The sequence below is a fragment of the Trachypithecus francoisi genome, unplaced genomic scaffold, assembly GCF_009764315.1.
Source record: "Trachypithecus francoisi isolate TF-2019V2 unplaced genomic scaffold, Tfra_2.0 Lachesis_group3, whole genome shotgun sequence".
In the NCBI taxonomy this organism is placed as follows: Eukaryota; Metazoa; Chordata; class Mammalia; order Primates; family Cercopithecidae; genus Trachypithecus; species Trachypithecus francoisi.
The window spans coordinates 125,475,751-125,494,683 of record NW_022681468.1 but is presented as its reverse complement, the minus strand read 5'-3'; the positions used below and the strand labels follow the sequence as shown (position 1 = coordinate 125,494,683).

General features: G+C 48.7%; 1 protein-coding gene across 3 annotated transcripts in view; it reads left to right on the top strand.

Moving 5' to 3' along the window:
• The window catches only part of SNX1 (sorting nexin 1), a 46,540-nt gene extending 36,867 nt beyond the window's left edge, over positions 1-9,673 (top strand). For 2 of the 3 annotated variants that reach the window (XM_033189808.1, XM_033189807.1), the window contains exons 10-15: positions 186-279; positions 1,644-1,849; positions 5,205-5,348; positions 7,187-7,267; positions 7,721-7,792; positions 8,430-8,868. In XM_033189808.1, the coding sequence (XP_033045699.1) occupies positions 186-279; positions 1,644-1,849; positions 5,205-5,348; positions 7,187-7,267; positions 7,721-7,792; positions 8,430-8,480 (648 nt within the window). In that variant the 3' untranslated portion in view covers positions 8,481-8,868. Of the gene's footprint in view, positions 1-185; positions 280-1,643; positions 1,850-5,204; positions 5,349-7,186; positions 7,268-7,720; positions 7,793-8,429; positions 8,869-8,900 lie in introns of those variants that run through there. The other variant, XM_033189809.1, reaches the window with a different exon arrangement.
• The last annotated feature ends 9,260 nt before the right edge of the window (positions 9,674-18,933 follow it).

Here is an 18,933-nt window from a genome sequence, read left to right as displayed (position 1 = left end):
CTGGTGCCTCTTACCTTCACCTACACCTCAGGCTTATGGGTCACAACCCCTAAGGAGTCCTGAAATTTCTGAGATTAGAAAGTTTTTTTATAATTTAGTCCCTTTTTGAAAAACAACTGCTAAAGAAAGACTGCACTGCACCTATAGAAGTAATCTCATTAAAGCTCTGGGCTTTTGTGTTTCAGTGGTTTGAGGAGAAGCTCCAGGAGGTAGAGTGTGAGGAGCAGCGCTTACGGAAACTGCATGCTGTTGTAGAAACTCTAGTCAACCATAGGAAAGGTAACAAGCTCTGAAATGCACTTGGAGCTAGGGGAAATTGTTGTCTCTAGTGAACTGGAGATGGGAGGGCATGCCGTTCCAATCCTCTCAGCCATCCAAGTTGAAATTCTCAGCCCACCAGGTCCTTGATGTTCTGATTAAAAAAGGTATGCCCTGCATATCCTGGCAGAAAACATGATTCAACCACTGTGGGCATTGTACTTTCTACCCGGGAGGGGTGCAGGGAAGCCGTCTCAGATACAGCATGACCTGGGATGCTGGCTTCTGTTGATTTTGAGTTGATGGCTTATATCCAAAATGATGTCATACATGCTTTAGCTACATGGTCAAACCAGCAATGCGTAAATGCAAGGAAGCCACCTGTCTCCTAATCCTTCTGCGTCTTTCTTTAGTGAAATTTGCTTAAGAGCTAGTGAAATTTTCCCAGTTTGAATCTTTTCCCTGTCTGCCTTAAACATGCTGATAATTAGAAATCTAAACAGATAGAAGATCCATAGCATAAGACCAGTGTAAGTAAGGGTTGGCAAACTATAATCTGGCCCATGGGCCAAATCTGACCCTTGTTACTATTGCCATGAGCTACAAATTTAGGTTTTTACATTTTTAAAGGAATGAATGGGAGGAGAAAAGAATCTCTAGCAGACTATGTGTAGCCTGCAAACCCTAAAAAAATTATCAGCTGGGCATGGTGGCTCAGACCTGTAATCCCAGCACTTTGGGAGGCCAAGGCGGGTGGATCACGAGGTCAAGAGTTCAAGACCAGCCTGGCCAAGATGGTGAAACCCTGTCTCTACTAAAAATACAAAAACTTAGCCAGGTGTGGTGGTGGGCATCTGTAATCCTATCTACTTGGGAGACTGAGGCAGAGAATTGCTTGATCCCGGGAGGCAGAGGTTGCAGTGAGCTGAGATCGTGCCACTGCACTCCTTTACACAAAGAGTTTACCCTACTCTAGAACATTCAAGACTATACAGTGTGCACATATATTCACTCTTCTCTCTTGTACAGAGAGGCTACCACTCATGAGTTTTAACAAAAATATAAGAATAGTTTATTTGGCCTGTTTGTTATTTAACGAGTGAGCTTTGGTTCTTCAGGGATATTGGAGCTGCTTCCTTCAGGTAGGCCTAACCCAGTAAAACTTGGGACAAGCTGGTGCCTCTCCCTCCTGCTTCTGTGACCAGGCCACATTCTCTTTACTTTCTGAATACAGTTAACTGTGGTGTAAGTGACTGGGTTGCGGAACCCTCGTTTCCCAGATACGCAGTGGGCGGCATTGCTAAGACATGCCATGCAGTGTCAGCTGATTTGTCCCTTTTCCTTGTGAGATCAGAGAGGCCTCTGCTGTCTTTTCCTCCTTCCAGAGCTAGCGCTGAACACAGCCCAGTTTGCAAAGAGTCTAGCCATGCTTGGGAGCTCTGAGGACAACACGGCATTGTCACGGGCACTCTCCCAGCTGGCTGAGGTGGAAGAAAAAATTGAGCAGCTCCACCAGGAACAGGCCAACAATGACTTCTTCCTCCTTGCTGAGCTCCTGAGTGACTACATTCGCCTCCTGGCCATAGTCCGGGTAAGCTTCTGTTTCCTTTTCTCCTCCTTCCCTTGATTTGAATTGTTTTCCTTTTGCTGGTCCCCTTCCCAAGACAGTTTCATCCCATTATAGCTTGTAAATAGGTGTTACTTTTTCTACTTTTAAGCGGAAAGGTATCCTATAAACCAAGCAATCTGTTCACCTGTTAGCTAGTTATCACTGACTCATTTTGAGCCCTACAACCAAGATTCCTAGACGGCATTTGGAGAACAGATCACTCTTGAATCTCCAAATAGGTTGCCCTTCATTGTTGAGGCTGGACGGTGTCCTCTGTGGTTCTTTCTTTTCTTTTCTTTTCTTTTTTTTTTTTTGAGATGGAGTCTCGCTGTGTCTCCCAGACTGGAGTGCAGTGGCGCGATCTCGGCTCACTGCAAGCTCCGCCTCCCGGGTTCACACCATTTTCCTGCCTCAGCCTCCCAAGTAGCTGGGACTACAGGCGCCCGCCACCACGCCTGGCTAATTTTTTGTATCTTTAGTAGATATGGGGTTTCATGGTGTTAGCCAGGATGGTCTCGATCTCCTGACCTCGTGATCCGCCCACCTTGGCCTCCCAAAGTACTGGGATTACAGGCGTGAGCCACCACGCCCGGCCTGTGGTCATTTGTTGAAGGAACATTGCTTATAGTCCTGATCTCTTGGCCCCCTGGAGCAGTGACTTTCTCAGTCCTTTGATCTTTGCCTCCTTAACAGTAACTGGTGGCTTTGGTGGCTTCCACTTGTCCTTCCAGTGCGGGCAGTCAGGTAACTACATGGAACTGGCTTGGCATTGCATGGAGGAGTGTGGCCAGGGACTGAGAGAGCTCGCCACCAGAGCCTTCCTGTGCTGTGCCACCCCCACTGATAACATTCCAGCCTGCCCCTCATCAAGCACCTCACTCTCTCCTGGTGATCTAGCAGTGTGGTTTCCCCATGAGCACTCCCAGGGGTTAAGCTTAAGGAATTTTGACAGTGGCATTAGCTCTTGCATGGCCTCCCTAAGGCAGAAGAAAGAACCAAGAGGAAGCCTGGCGCCTACACTCTAAGGGCTTAAGTCTGTCCCTGATTCGGCTTGGGATCAGGTTGCGCCTCAGAGTTAGAACAGTGCCACCCCTCGGTCCCCGTCCCCAACATATCTCCCATCAGGGAGCTTGTGCGTCGTGTCAGGAGCTGAGCTGCTCCCCGGCTGGCGCTTCCCCCGTGGTGGACTTGCCTCATAGAGCCTGGGAGGTTACTCATTGTCCTCTCCCATTGCTATTTGGTTTGCTGCTAACTCCAGAGTGATAAGAGGTTTTAAAAATAACCTGCTATGTAATTCTTAGAACTGGTCAGGCTACTTAGACTGGAGAGCAAGCCACAGGGAGGGCACTCTCTGGGGGAAGCTTTCTATGCGGAGCGTTGTTTGGAATCTCTGGGGAGCACAGTTCTTGGATATGGCCCCCAGGCAGAGTGAGCTTGTACCACAGGGATGAGGGCCTTGCCTAGAGCTCCATGGGCTGGGGCTGGGGAAGGATGCCTCACGGTACAGAACTGCGAATGGTCTTTTCTCAGAGACCCTCCATCTGCCTGCCTCATGCTTATGAGCCTGGTGGTGGGATTGGAGAGAACAACAAAGTTTTCTTTTCTGCTCTTCTCTGAGCGTGGAGCCGGACCACTGTTAGGCCAGTGGGTTGGGCTTGAGTCTAACTCGGATATGAGATCACCCTTTACCTAATCTTTTGACATTGAGGTGTTAAGATGCTGCAGGGGAACAGCAGTGACAATACTGGGGCAGGTGAATTTGGTGGCATTGCATTCCCTAAGGTTCAAGTTTTGGCATAAACCTGTGCTAAGGAGGCATAGACAATATTCAGGGAAGGCCAGGCGCGGTGGCTCACGCCTGTAATCCTAGCACTTTGGGAGGCTGAGGCAGGTGGATCACCTGAGGTCAGGAGTTTGAGACCAGCCTGGCCAATGTGGCGAAACCCCATCTCTACTAAAAATACAAAAATTATCTGGGCATGGTGGCGGGCGCCTGTAGTCCCAGCTACTCAGGAGACTTAAGGCAGGAGAATCGCTTGAACCCAAGAGGTGGAGGTTGCAGTGAGCCGAGATCGCTCCATTGCACTACAGCCTGGGTGACAAGAGTGAAACTCCGGCTAAAAAAAAGAAAATATTCAGAGAACTTTTGCAGGGCAGCGAGGGAGCTGATGGAACCTGGCTGGGTGGCTGGCCCCAGGCACAGATCGTTGATCCAGGCTGCTGCTTGTGGCCTATTAAGCAAGTCCGGGCGGGTGTGGGTTAGTCAGGCTAGCAGCTTCCTTCCCTGGAAATGTTGATTGTGGTCAAGAAACTGGAAACAAGGGGCCGAGACGGGCGGATCACAAGGTCAGGAGATCGAGACCATCCTGGCTAATACGGTGAAACCCCGTCTCTACTAAAGAATACAAAAAACTAGCCGGGCGACGAGGCGGGCGCCTGTAGTCCCAGCTACTTGGGAGGCTGAGGCAGGAGAATGGCGTGAACCCGGGAGGCGGAGCTTGCAGTGAGCTGAGATCTGGCCACTGCACTCCAGCCTGGGTGACAGAGCGAGACTCCGTCTCAAAAAAAAAAAAAAAAAAAAAAAAAAAGAAACTGGAAACAAGGAAAACTAGCAAATAGATTTTAGGGAGCTTCTTGGAGGCCTTGGTAGCCTAGAGCAGGTGAGTGTGTGGTTGGGAAAAAGCAGTGTGGCCCTATTGTGGTTTTAGGTGTTGATTTAAAGATTTGTTAAGCTAACCTTGTAGATTATTTGGGTGTCAGTTTAAAGGTTGGGTCCTTAGGGTGGACTTCCCTGACATATTTCCCAGGCTAAGCTGGGCCCCTGGTTTTATGTTATAGTACCCTGCTGCATTCCCAGTAGTCTGCATACTTGTAAGTATCTATTTGTAATTGTGAATGTAATGTTGGCCGTTTCCATTAGATGACAAATTCCATGAAAACGGGACCATGAGTTTCATCCACTGTATTCTTAGCTCCTGGCACATGGCAGGCACTCAGGGAAAGTATGTAGCCTTGTGAACTGACTGATCTGAGGGAGATATTTTTGTAAGCCATAGTATTGGTCACTGGCATGAGGCCACCTACTGGCTCCCTGCCATCCAGCCCTGGGAGTAGCATGAAGCAGCATGGCACTGGCCTCCTAGAAGCTTGGAGAGAAGTATTACCCAAGCTTTGCTCCTAGACATTAAACTTCCCAGCTGGGCACTAACATGCGGCTGCAGAACCTGCCCTTGCTCAGTCTGTCCCTGGCGCAGCTGCTGGGAGAGCCTGCCCCGAGGAAGAGCCAGCAGAGCTCTTGAAGAGCTGGTTGTGGTCCTCCTCAACCCCACCCCCACAGGCTGCCTTCGACCAGCGCATGAAGACATGGCAGCGCTGGCAGGATGCCCAAGCCACACTGCAGAAGAAGCGGGAGGCCGAGGCTCGACTGCTGTGGGCCAACAAGCCTGATAAGCTGCAGCTGGCCAAGGATGAGATCCTTGAGGTGAGTCCCCTGAGGCAGCCCAGCCGGGGGTGTTCTGCTGCTTCCAAATGAACCCAGGTCCCATCCCACCCAGAGGCTTGGAACCCCACAGCAAGCAAGAGCGCTGATGGAGTCTAAAGGGCCGTGGCTGCTGAGGAAGCCTCTGAGAATAACTCCAGGCCTTCCTGAGGCCTAGTCCCCCTGTTCTCTTCCTCCTCTACCCAGACTTGTCAAATCAGAATCTCTGGCCTGGCACGGTGGCTCATGCCTGTAGTCCTAGCGCTTTGGGAGGCCAAGGTGGGCAGATCACTTGAGGTCAGAGTTTTTTTTTTTTTTTGAGAAGGAGTCTCACGCTGTCGCCCAGGCTGGAGTGCAGTGGCGTGATCTCAGCTCACTGCAAGCTCCGCCTCCCAGATTCACACCATTCTCCTCCCTCAGCCTCCCTAGTAGCTGGGATTACAGTCGCCCACCACCATGCCTGGCTAATTTTTTGTATTTTTAGTAGAGATGGGGTTTCACCATGTTAGCCAGGATGGTCTCAATCTCCTGACCTGGTGATCTGCCTGCCTCGGCCTTCCAGAGTGCTGGGATTATAGGCGTGAGCCACCACGCCCGGGTTTTTTTTTTCTTTTTTTTTTTTCTTTTTTAGATGGAGTCTTGCTCTGTCGCCTAGGCTGGAGTACAGTGGCATGATCTCAGCTCACTGCAAGCTCTGCCTCCTGAGTTGATGCCATTCTCCTGCCTGAGCCTCCCAAGTAGCTGGGACTACAGGCTCCCACCATCACGCCTGGCTAATTTTTTGTATTTTTGGTAGAGACGGGGTTTCACTGTATTAGTAGCCAAGATGGTCTCGATCTCTTGACCTCGTGATCCACCTGCCTCAGGCTCCCAAAGTGCCGGGATTATAGGTGTGAGCCACTGCGCCCGGCCGAGATCAGGAGTTCTAGACCAGCCTGACTAACATGGTAAAACCCCGTCTCTGCTAGAAACACAAAAATTAGCCGAGGCCAGGTGCGGTGGCTCACGCCTGTAATCCCAGCACTTTGGGAGGCCAAGGGGGGCGCATCACGAGGTCAAGAGATTGAGACCATCTTGGCCAACATAGTAAAACCCTGTCTCTACTAAAAAAAATACAAAAATTAGCTGAGCGTGGTAGCACCCGCCTATAGTCCCAGATACTCAGGAGGCTGAGGCAGGAGAATCGCTTGAACCTGGGAGGCAGAGGTTGCAGTGAGCTGAGATCACGCCACTGCGCTCCAGTCTGGCGACAGAGCAAGATTCTGTCTCAAAAAAAAGTAGCCAGGTGTGGTGGCACACGTCTGCAGTCCTAGCTACTCAGGAGGCTGAGGCACGAGAATCACTTGAACCCGAGAGGCAGAGGTTGCAGTGAGCCAAGATTACGCCACTGCACTCCAGCCTGGATGACAGAGAAAGACTCCATCTCAAAAAAAAAAAAAAAGAATCTCGGCAGGAGGGGTCCTGGCTGGGTCTTTGAAAAGCTACGTAGCTGGTTCAGATATGCCTTCTCATGAGAACTAAATTAAGTTTTCCAGGCCTTCCAACCCTGCTGGTGAGTACCTAAACTGGAGGCTGCTGCAGTATCAGAGCCTTCTTGAAGGACCACACTTGGTCCCAAATGCCTGAAATATAGGCATCTCTTTTCCAATCAGCCCCTAAAGTGGCCCTCTGCTGCACTCTGACTTACATGCGAAATCCTCTGTGACACCTCATCTTACCCACAGGGACAGACAGACATAATGATCAATTGAGGCTTCATATGTAAAATTGATGTCCAAATGTGAAGGCTTAGTAATGATGCCATAATATGAGGTGATCCTTTCTTTCCTCTTTCTTCCCAGTGGGAGTCTCGGGTGACTCAATATGAAAGGGACTTCGAGAGGATTTCAACAGTGGTCCGAAAAGAAGTGATGCGGTTTGAGGTGAGATAGAAGATCCTACTTCTCACTTAGCATGCAGTGCATGTTTTAGAATACTCTTGGTGTTGTCCAACTCTATTGGGTAAAGAGATAGAGGTACCAGTGACTTGGCAATTCTCGTGAGCAGGCGTGGCCTTCTTTGGGGAGTGTGTGTTTGTTCCTAGGCACAGTGGCAGTCTTACACTTGTGGCTGGACCAGAGCAATTAAACACAAAGCTTGCAGCTGCCACATAACCTCGGCCCCCAGTCCTTTCTTCTCCACTCTCCTTCATCTCCTGCCCTCCCACAAAACCTTTCAAGGCCTTGGCAGACCCTCTTTGGCTGGAAATTACAGCTATTCCACCTGCTGCCTCTACTTTCTGAGATTGTGTTTGGCCTTGGTCAGCAATAAACACCATCATCCCATCGAAAGGGAAAGCGAAAACTGGGTGGTCAGTGTAGAATCTTGTCTCCTAGAAAGAGAAATCCAAGGACTTCAAGAACCACGTGATCAAGTACCTTGAGACACTCCTTTACTCACAGCAGCAGGTATGTAAGTTGTGTGTGACCGTCATCCTCTACTGCCCGCTCCAGAGGCGAGCTGCCTCCTTGGGACTTCTACGACAAGATGTGCAGGCCCTGCTTCTGAGGGGCTGTGCCCTCCTCTAGTCGATCATTGAAAATAGGCCCTGTTGCTCTGACATGGAGCATCCAACAGGGTCTTTTACTAAGCAGGAGGGCCAGGCTCTGCTGCCCTCATTCTGAGGTGAGTTAGTTTTTGAGGACAAACCCCATCTCCCTGTAACTGCTTACCCTTCGAGAAGCCACCCCATGGTACCACCTGGCCTTCCTGAGACTGAGGCCTCATCAGTATGTGAAACAGTGGCCCCACTGTGAGGAGCTAACCGAGCCAGGCAAAGCTGTGGCCACCACAGGGGTGCTCCCTCTGGGGTGGAGCCAAGACTGTCTTCAGAGACTGGCCTTGCACTTGGGGCTCAGGAACTGCTGCCTTCCCTGTCAAGAGGGAGGTGTGAGGGTCGTGTGGCCTGTGCAGCTGCTCAGAGCCTGCCTTTGTGGGGCAGAGGCGCTTGGGGAGCGCCAGGGTACTGTGCTTGATTCCTCCCAGGCTGGCTTAGGCTCTGCCACTAGGTGGGGGCACTTGCTTACTGTCCCCACTTCTTTGCAGCTGGCAAAGTACTGGGAAGCCTTCCTTCCTGAGGCAAAGGCCATCTCCTAATGGACCAAGGACCCCAGAGCCTACCTGTGTGACGCTGCCTTTTTATACACTGTCCTCCACCTTGATGGACCCCTGGTGATGCATCCTGCCTAGGCTGGACTTAACCCCTTCCTCCCTGTCCCCACGACCAACTGTCCCCAGTTACTCTAACCGTTATTTCATTTAGCTTCCATATATATTTTCTTACCTAAGAGAATAGTTTCCTGCTTTAAGCAAAAGACCTACAATAGGTGGTGGAATTATGGGATGGGGTGGAGTATTGATATAAATATATAAATACAAATGTATATTTTTCAGGATGTGGTGTAGGAACTGGGAATAACGTTTTCTGTTACTCCTGATGGTGCCATGAAAAGGTTATGTAATAAAATATTTTAAAATCAGGTCACATGACTCAGAATGTTGGTGGTTTTTGCTTAGGCTGGGGAGCAGTTGGGAATCAGGTCTGGAATACTCCTAACAAAGAAGTTGCCCAGGTATAGTAAGTTTTTCTCTACCGTTCATGAGTTTTTTGCTGCTGCTTCCCTCTGGAAATGGGGTTTCTTTCTCTCTGCCTACCTCAGCTACCTGTTCTGAGGGTCTCAATCTGTGTCGTATTCCCACTTCTTTAGGGAAGGAGTTTTAAAAACATCTCTTAAAATAAGAGGAGCAAAATCTATTAAAACCTATTCTCCTGCAAAGGAGGCAGAGACTTTCTCACTCTCTCTTTTTTTTGGTATCCCCATCATTAAGCAAGAACCTTTCTCTTTTATTCTTCCTGTTTTCCTAAGCTGCTCAGGGTTCTGAGTCTTGCCCTCCGATGGCAAGTCTTATTTATAACTAAACCTATTTTTGTCACCCATCAAAACACATCCTCAGTAGACTGTGTGAAGATCTGATAAGGACTTGATGCTTTATCTCCATAGACATGAAAGCCATGCCCTCTGCCTCTAGATAGGGTGATCCAAGAGCTCCTGAACCTTAGGATGTTCAAAGAAGCTCTACTGTCTGTGCCCAGGAGGTAGCCTGCCAGCAAGAGCCCCCAGGAGTTGCACGCACCGCCAAAGGGTGTTCACACAGATCTCTGCCAGTCTAGCCAGGGGAGGCCAGAGTCTCAGGTCAGTCAAGGCTGGGCTTCCCCCTTAGCTGTGTCAACAGCTGCTCAAGCTGTACTGGTCAGAGTGGGCTTTGAAGCTCCTTTGTTAGCTCGAGCTGCTGACTGCCACTATGGGAGCCTTGCGACCTCCAGCTCCTCCAACCCAAAGACACTCCTGCCACTGGGGCCCCAGGTCCTGCTCTATCAGTTCTCTTTGGTGGGGGGCTAAGGTTTGCGGTGAGGCAACCTGAGGCAAGACAATGCAGTAAACATTCTGATTCCCTGTACACTGACGCGGCAGCAGGGGAAGAGCCAGTGATGCAAGTATTTTTTTTAACAGGTGAATTTTTTGGAAAAATTCACTCTCCCTACCCCTCAGTATCCTTATCATCAACTTTGGTTTTATCCTTCCAGTCTTTATTATATGCTTGCTTTTACATAGTTGTAATAATATGCACATAAAATATTTTGTATCCTGCTTTTATCATTCAACATTGTACATGTTATAAGCATTTTTCTATATTGTTATATATCTTCACAAAGTTGATTTGTAAAGCTGTGTAATTTGAAGGCCTCCATAGGGTGACTGTACCATAATTTTGATTGATCCCTTGTTGGATTCTTGGTCGGGGGTTGTTTGTTTTGTTGGTAACCTTAAAATTTTTAATATAATTTCAGATTTACAGAAAAGTCGCAGGAATATCACAAAGAACTCCTATATATCTTTTATCCAGATTTACTGAGTGTTTACATTTTATCCCATTTGCCTTATCTACTTCATGTTGTATTTTCTTAATCATTTGAGAGTAATTTGCACAGATGCCCCATTATGCCCAAAACAGTATGCATTTCCGTAACAACAGGACATTCTCTTCTAAGAGAAGAAGAGAATTATTATTATTATTTTGTTGTTGTTGTTGTTGAGACGGAGTCTCGCTCTGTCGCCCAGGCTGGAGTGCAGTGGCCAGATCTCAGCTCACTGCAAGCTCCGCCTCCCGGGTTTACGCCATTCTCCTGCTCAGCCTCCCGAGTAGCTGGGACTACAGGCACCCGCCACCTCGCCCAGCTAGTTTTTTTTTTTTTTTTTTTTTTTTTTTTTAGTAGAGACGGGGTTTCACCGTGTTAGCCAGGATGGTCTCGATCTCCTGACTTCGTGATCCGCCCGTCTCGGCCTCCCAAAGTGCTGGGATTACAGGCTTGAGCCACCGTGCCCGGCCGAGATTATTCAGTATTTTTTTAAGTATTATTGTCAAAATCAGGAAGTTTAACAGTGATTTAATACTGTTATCTAACCCATGATTCATATTTAAATTTTGTCAGTTATCCCAATAATGTCTTTTGTAGCCATTCATGCAGGATCGTGTGTTAACATTTGTAAACGTGTATCTTAATACTGCAGATTCCTCAGCCTTCTTTTGTCTTTCATTACCATGACATTTTTGAAGAATACAGACTATTTTGTTGAATGTGCCTCAGTTTGGTTTTGTGTGATGGTTCTGCATGGCTAGGTGAGGGTTTTGCATTCTGGGAAGGAACATCACAGAAGCAGTGTGTCCTCAGTGCATCGTGATCAGCATATAATGTCAGCTGGTCCCATTGATGTTGTTAACTCTGTTCCGCGGTTAGGTTGGTGTCTGCCAGATTTCATTTTAAATTTACGATTTCCCCTTTGTAATTTACAAGTAATTTGTGGGGAGATACTTTGAGACTATATAAGTGTTTTGTTCCTCATTCACGAGTTATATAGTATCAGTTGATTAGTCTTGTCCGAGTTATTACTGTCATGATTGACCAACATGATTTCCTAACTCCATAATGCCTTCTACATTTATTGGTTGGCATTCTACTATAAAGAAAAACATCCTTTCCCACCATTTGTTTATTCACTTGTTTATCAATATGGATGCAGGGATTCCTATTTTATTCAGAATTGCAAGCCATTGCTTTGATTTTATCTTGATTCTCAAATTGTCCCAGATGTATAGCAGCCTCTTGTGTGTTTTTAGCTTGCCCCCATCATGTTTTGAGTACTTTCATACCTTCTGGCATAACAAGATGTTCCAGGCTAATCTTGAATGTTCCCTGCCCCAGCCCTGGAATCAGCCATTTCTCCAGGGAGTCTTGGTTCCTTATAATGGAGAATGGTATTTATTTATTTTTATTTGATTTGATTATTATTACTATTTTTGAGACAGAGTCTCACCCTTGTCACCCAGGCTGGATTGCAATGGCACAATCTCAGCTCACTGCAACCTCCACCTACCGGGTTCAAGCAGTTCTCCTCCCTCAGCCTTCCAAGTAGCTGGGATTACAGGTGCCTGCCCCCACACCCGGCTAATTTTTGCATTTTTGGTAGAAACGGGGTTTTACCATGTTGGCGAGGCTGGTCTTGAACTCCTGACCTCAGGTGATCTGCCCATCTCAGCCTCCCAAAGTGCTGGGATTACAGGTGTGAGCCACCGTACCTGGCCAGAGAAGGTTATTTAGAAACCAAGATCTGGGTGCCAAATGTGCTTCTTGTTACTGGAATGTCATTGCCTCTTTGCACTCTCACCATACAGTGCAAAGATATATAGAGATAGATAGATTTATAGAAACAAGATAGGGTAGAGATACCTGACATAAACAGATGTTACAAATCAGGAATTCACATGGATGCTTTGAGTGCGGACCTGTAGGTTTATTCCAGTCTGCCCCCTTTTCCACGTTGTTAACTCTTTCCCCCAGAGAGACAAAGACTTCGGGTTGCTTTGTTAAGTTCCATCTGATGATCATTCTGACTTAAGTCTTATTTTTTTTCTTATTTCCTTGGAATGATGTCTCCTCTGGTTTCAGAACTTCCTCCTCTGCTTCCTGTATCCTGAGGCTGGCGGGGCCAGTTGTCTTTAGGGCTTGTGCATTTTTGTAAAGAGCTTGCACGTGTGGAAATCAAGTAGGCCAGTAGTGGGTTAGGGGTACTGAGCCAGAAGCCTCTCAAGGAATAATAGGAGCACAAAGGAAGAAGGTGGTGTTCCAGCTGGGGGCCCCACGGGGAGGAAGACGGTGGTGCCCCAGCTGGGGCCCCGCGGGGAGGAAGAAGGTGGTGTTCCAGCTGGGGGCCCCGCGGGGGGGAACTTTGTGAAGAACCTGATGCTTGAACTGAGTCTAAAAGGTGTAAAAGTGTTTGTTGCTTCTACCTCCCTGTCTGTCTGGCAGTGTGAGGTAGGCGCCTCTAGGGAAATGTCAAGTGGTTTGGTGTGGGTGAAGTCAGTGAGGCCCATGGAGAAAAATGAGCAGGAGCCACATCACAGGGGTGCCTGATAGGACCAGGGAGGCACTTTCCACATTACCATTGTCGCTTCGTGATCTGGACACACCAGAAGGCGGGAGACTGGAGGCAGGAAGAGCAGGCAGGCTCATCCCTACCCTCAGGAGAGCTAAGAAGGGCAGGTGTGGTGGGGCCAGAGCTCAGGAGAGTTTCGGAACCACTGAGATCCGGTCCCTGAGTTGATGAGAGGCCTGAGGGGAGAGGGAGGTAGCTAGCATGCCCCGCAGCCTTCTGGCTCAGACACTACATTGGGTAGACAGTGAAGCCCTTTGTAACACATGAGGCAATAGGTTTGGGGCAGATGGGAGGGGAAGCAGGGCAGTGAGTGCTGAAGGTGTTTAAGAAGCGGCTCTGGGCCAGGCACAGTGGCTTATGCCTGTATTCCTAGCATTTTGGGAGGCCAAGGTGGGAGGATCACTTGAGCCCAAGAATTTGAGACCAGCCTGGGGAATATAGTGAGACCCTGTCTCTACAAAAATAAAAACAACTAGCTGGGTGTGTGGTGTTGCATGCCTGTAGCCCTAGCTATGCAGGAACATCGCCTGAGCCCAGGAGTTTGAGGCTGCAGTGAGCTACGATTGCACAACTGCACTCCAGCCTAGGTGACAGAGCAAGATCTTGTCACAAAAAGAAAAAAAAAAAAAAAACGCTCTGGATTGGAAGGGAGGCCCGTTGCTTTAAGTAGGGGAGATAGAGTAAAAGGAGGCTTTGATTTATTTAAAGGTGGGGCAAACTTAAGCATGTTAATAAAAATCAGAGAAGAGAAAGAGAATGACTATCAGAGGCATGTTTGGAAGAAAATGCAGTCCAGAGCACAGGAAGGGGACCTGTGTTCAGAGGGTGCCTCACTGCTGAGGCCACAGGAAAGAATCTGTAGGTGGAGGGGAGGCCGAAGAGGGGAAGATTCATGCTTGATAATTAAACTTTTCTGAGCTAGGAATGTCGTGTTTACCTATTTAAGCCAGGTGGTTTAGATAAAAGGTATGGGGACAAGTCGACATTTCCCTGCTTTCCCCTTGGCTAGTTCAGCATTTGGGCTCCAGAGCGCTGAAGATGAGGACTGGACTTCGAGCTGGTGTGATCCCAGTATTCGGTGTCAGTACTCAGTGGCAGAATAAATGAGAGAAATGGTAATAAGACAGAATTGTCGCTTATACAAAAATGCTAGCAACTGTTAGCTCTTCCCAGAAGATTTTCATTCTGAATGCTCCTGGAACTGGGAACCCTAAAAAAAAAAGTCTTTGAAGCAACTCAAGTTTTAAAAAAGGAGAGGAACTCATGGAAATCTCAGGATGGGGCCAAGATGTGGCTGGAGGGCGCGTGGTGCTGGAGGGCGCGTGGTGCTGGAGGGCGCGTCCTTTGCCGAGCACACTCAGGGCCCACGGGAAGCCCATAGACTTCAGGGACATCAAGCCCCAAGGTGGTGGGACTTTCCCCACCAGTACTTGGCAGCCTAGGGGGAAGGGGAGGGCGGGAGAAGATGATGGGGATCCCCGGCTCCAAGCATAGAAGGACACATCTGTGCTACAGCGTGCACATGCCTGGATATACACTCTGTCTTTGGAGACACTGGCCAAGATTCTCTGCTCCATGTTTGGACAGGGTCATGCCTGATCTGAGATAAATGGACAAGAACAACTGAAGCCTGTCTCCTGGTGCACGTGTCACCTGCCGATACGGCATCTTGTGATAAAGTTGGGTGATGTACAGTCTCCACCAAATGGTAAACTCTGGGGTCTTATGCCTTTATAACTCCATGGCCCTGGCAAAGGTTCAGGCTCAAAACAGGTATCAAATAGATAACTGTCAAATGATTGTTCCCTAGTCACAGGCTCTGCCACTTGACAATCATACTGTCTGTGAGAGGACCCAGCTCACCCTTCCCTCCTTATTTCCCAGTCCTTCCCAACAGTGCCGACACCTCATGGAAACTGATTGCAAATGTGCTACTTCTCACTTCTGTGTGGCCCAAGGAGGCTGGGGTAATGCTGGGCTTGGTACCTTAAGCACCCTTTCTCCCTTCCCCATCTTCAGTCTCAGAATTACACCTGTCTGAAGCAGGCATTTTCCAGTGCCCTAGATGAGAGTATAAGTGTAAGGAGATGGGGCGCATTTGCCTGTGTGTCCGAACATTCACCGAGGATCCTCATAAGTGCTTCTAGAAACCAAATCCTTGAAGATGACTAACCAGAAACGCCCATCATAGCACTGTGCACAGTTGCAAAAACTGAAGCCAATTAAAATGTCCATCAGGAGGGGATTAAATGAATTATGGTACAGTCACACCGTTGAATATTTTACAGCCATTGAAGATGATATATAGCTCTATTCATTGACAAGGAAAACTCATTTTTGAGTGAAAAAAGCAGGTTATAGAATTGCATGATATTCACATTTATATAAAACTTTATGGGAAGGATGTTGATTGAATTGTTAATAAATATGGTCACCTCTAGAGATGGAAGTTTGCATTACCTTTAATTTTTAATACCATTTTGTATTGCTTAAAATTTCTATGTATTATCGTTAAAATGCGAAAAATCAAATAAAGCTATTTTCATTATGGGAAAACAATCCAGTGCATCTTTTGAGGCCCGCGTCACATACCTCTTCTTCGGGCAGCTTCCCCTGATCCGCCCCTCTGCCCTACCCTGACTAGCGTTGGGCCCCATGTCCGTCGTCCTCTTCAGCCTCTGGTTTTCCTCTCCTGTGTAGTGTCAGCTCTGAGGCGGTCTCTGTAGCCTCCTGAGCCGGGACTCCCTGGGGTCCTGGACTGCACTGTCTCTGCCCATCCCGGTGTCCTCCTCCACCTGCAGAGGAGCCTCTGGGGCAATGGCTGCTCCTCAGCTCAAGATCATTGCTGTAGAAGCCTGTGGGCCACTGAGGCCAGATCTGGGAATTTTTCAAGAGATCTGGAAATCTGGCCTAATTTGAGGTTTAATAGGCCTCACCATGGTTGGTAAGACTGGTGCTCAGTGCCCTGGGGAAGCCTGCAGGCCCCACAAGGCTTGCCCCAGACAGGCCTTTCACTCCTTTGGCCCTTGTCTGTTGTGGAAATGCTCCTCTGGCTCTGATGACCAGACCTTGGGTTTTCACCCACCCAAGGCTGCTCAGAGGAAGCCAGCTGCTCGCCCTCCACAGGATGCTCTTTGTCTGAGTCCAGAAAAGAAACAGAAAAACCCTGTCCAATCCGAGACAGGACGTTTCCATAAAGAGATGTGACTGTTTCCAACTGACTGCCCCGTCGGGGCTTCAGAGCTCGCTGCTTCCTCTTCCATTATGAGCGGCAGTGGCAATGGCCACAAGGGCCCCACCCGCAGGTTTCCCCTTAGGGGAGCACCGGCAGCCTCTCAAGAAAAATAGACGAGGCTCCTGCGGCCAGGAGCATGTTCCGGAGCAGGGGACAGACTGCCCATGACCGCCCCTTCCCACTCTCGGGCCTAATTATTAACTATAGTAAGAACTGCCTCTGGGTCCTGAGATAGCTCAAATCCAGTGCTGTCACCCTGCCGGGTGTACTCATGACCCACACTAAGGACAGGTTCAGGGAGCTGAAGCAGCTGGCCCAGGTCACACCCCGGAGCTAAGACGAACTCAAGCTCTTCTCATGGCCTCTCTGCCACACCCTATCCTACACAGTCTAGGTATCTAGATGGGGACAGACAAGAGGAACCTGGAAATCAACCCGCTAAGTTTTTTTTTTTTTTTTGAGACGGAGCCTCACTCTGTCGCCCAGGCTGGAATGCAGTGGCGTGATCTCAGCTCACTGCAAGCTCCGCCTCCCAGGTTTACGCCATTCTCCTGCCTCAGCCTCCCGAGTAGCTGGGACTACAGGCGCCCGCCACCACGCCCAGCTAATTTTTTATATTTTTAGTAGAGACAGGGTTTCGCTGTGTTAGCCAGGATAGTCTCGATCTCCTGACCTCATGATTCACCCGCCTTGGCCTCCCAAAGTGCTGAGATTACAGACGTGAGCCACCACGCCCGGCCCTCAACCTGCTAAGTTTTTTTGTTGTTGTTGTTGTTTGTTTTTGTTTTTGTTTTGAGGCAGAGTTTTGCTCTTGTTGCCCAGGCTGGAGTGCAATGGCACAATCTCAGCTCACCGCAACCTCCGCCTCCTGGGTTCAAGCGATTCTCCTGACTCAGCCTCCCAAGTAGCTGAGATTACAGGCACATGCCACCATGCCTGGCAAATTTTGTATTTTTATAGAGATGGGGGTTTCTCTATTTTGGCCAGGCTGGTCTCGAACTCCCCACTTCAGGTGATCTGCCCGCCTCAGCCTCCCAAAGTGCTGGGATTACAGGCGTGAGCCACCATACCCGGCCCTAGGTTGTTTTCTTGAAGACCTGAAGGCATCCACACAGTAGGCCTGTTAAGGACAAGTCCCATTTGTGTACACACCTGACCTGGTAAGCATTGGAGCTTTTCTGACATCTGTGAGACACTCTTTCCCCAGATGGGCAGGGGTTGCCCAGTGGAGTAGTAGCAGAGGCTGGAAGACAGAAGCAGCTTTGCTGAGTAGCTGCAGAGCTTAATGGCAGACATGAAAAACTCCACTTGCTGAGAAGCCACCGGCAGCACCCTGGGGACGGCTAGCATATGAGGCAGGGCCGCCTCCCTTCCAGACCTTGAGGCCTGGAGTTCCTGCCCCTTCTGGCTTCTGCCTGTTGTCCCCAGTTCTTGGTCCTTCAGCTGTCTTCACAATGAACCCCTATTACTTGAGGGACCCGAGCATGTCTTTGTTTCTTGAACCGCGGTGCTTGGCACACCAGAGGGGCCGCTTGGTTGACTGGCTGACAGGGCTCTGAAAGGCACTGGGAGTTGCTGTATCGCCTGGAGAGCTGTGCCGTCAAAGTGCTGGGGTGGCCTCTGCCAGCTCTCCCTGTGCGAGACCTGAGTCATGTTGTGTGAAGCAGCTGAGCTGCTGCTGTCCTATCTGGGCAGGGGATAGGAGACTCCTAGAAGTGACATTGCTGGCTGGAGTCCCGGGTCTGGGGCCTGCCTGTCCTGGGCCAAGCTTTGTTCTAAGGACTTGGACGGGACATGCTTGTCAGAGGTGCCGTCTAACAGCCGCTTCCAATACCCCACCTCTCCCTCACGCCTCGCTTCCGCCTGTTGACAGAAATGTAGAGTTTGGACCAACTTAGTAACAATGCTTTTTAGTAGCACTCTTTTTAAAAGACATGTTACACCAAAATCTAATAAACATAATGATGTTTTTCAATGTTCTATTTTATTATTTTGTAGCAGGACGAGCCGCAGACAAAACTCCTCAGACACTGAAATAAAGAAGGAAGGTGTTTGTTCGGCCGGGGGCATCGGCAAGACTCCTGTCTCAAGAGCCGAGCTCCCCGAGTGAGCGATTCCTGTCCCTTTTAAGGGCTCACAACTCTAAGGGGGTGCGCGTGAGAGGGTCGTGATTGATTGAGCAAGCAGGGGGTACATGACTGGGGGCTGCATGCACCGGTAATTAGATCGGAACAAAACAGGACAGGGATTTTCACAGTGCTTTTCTGCACAGTGTCTGTAATCTATAGATAACATAACCGATTAGGTCAGGGGTCGATCTTTAACTGCCAGGCCCAGGGTGTGGCGCCGGGCTGTCTGCTTGTGGATTTCATTTCTGCCTTTTAGTTTTTACTTCTTCTTTCTTTGGAGGCAGAAATTGGGCATAAGACAATATGAGGGGTGGTCTCCTCAATTTCAATTTATAAAATGTACTTATTAACAAGGTAATCAGTAGGAACTCTGAGGCTGTTCTGATGAACAGCATAATTGGTGATTTATATCAACCTCTGCTTCCAATTTATTTCTTTACTATTTTTGGTTGCACAATATGGAGGAAATCAGAAAAATCCTTATTGCAGTGTTAGTAGTTGAAATTGTTAATTTTTTTTTTTTTAATGCTGACCTTGCCATCTCAGGGTACGGAAGAAATAGGAGAATCTGCTTTTGTTGTCAGTGAGTCAGTATCCATCAGGATGAACCATGTCATTGGTAAGACCCTGCTGTTTTTTGCCTACGAAAACAGCACATTCACATAATTCAGTCAATAATAGCTAACATCTCT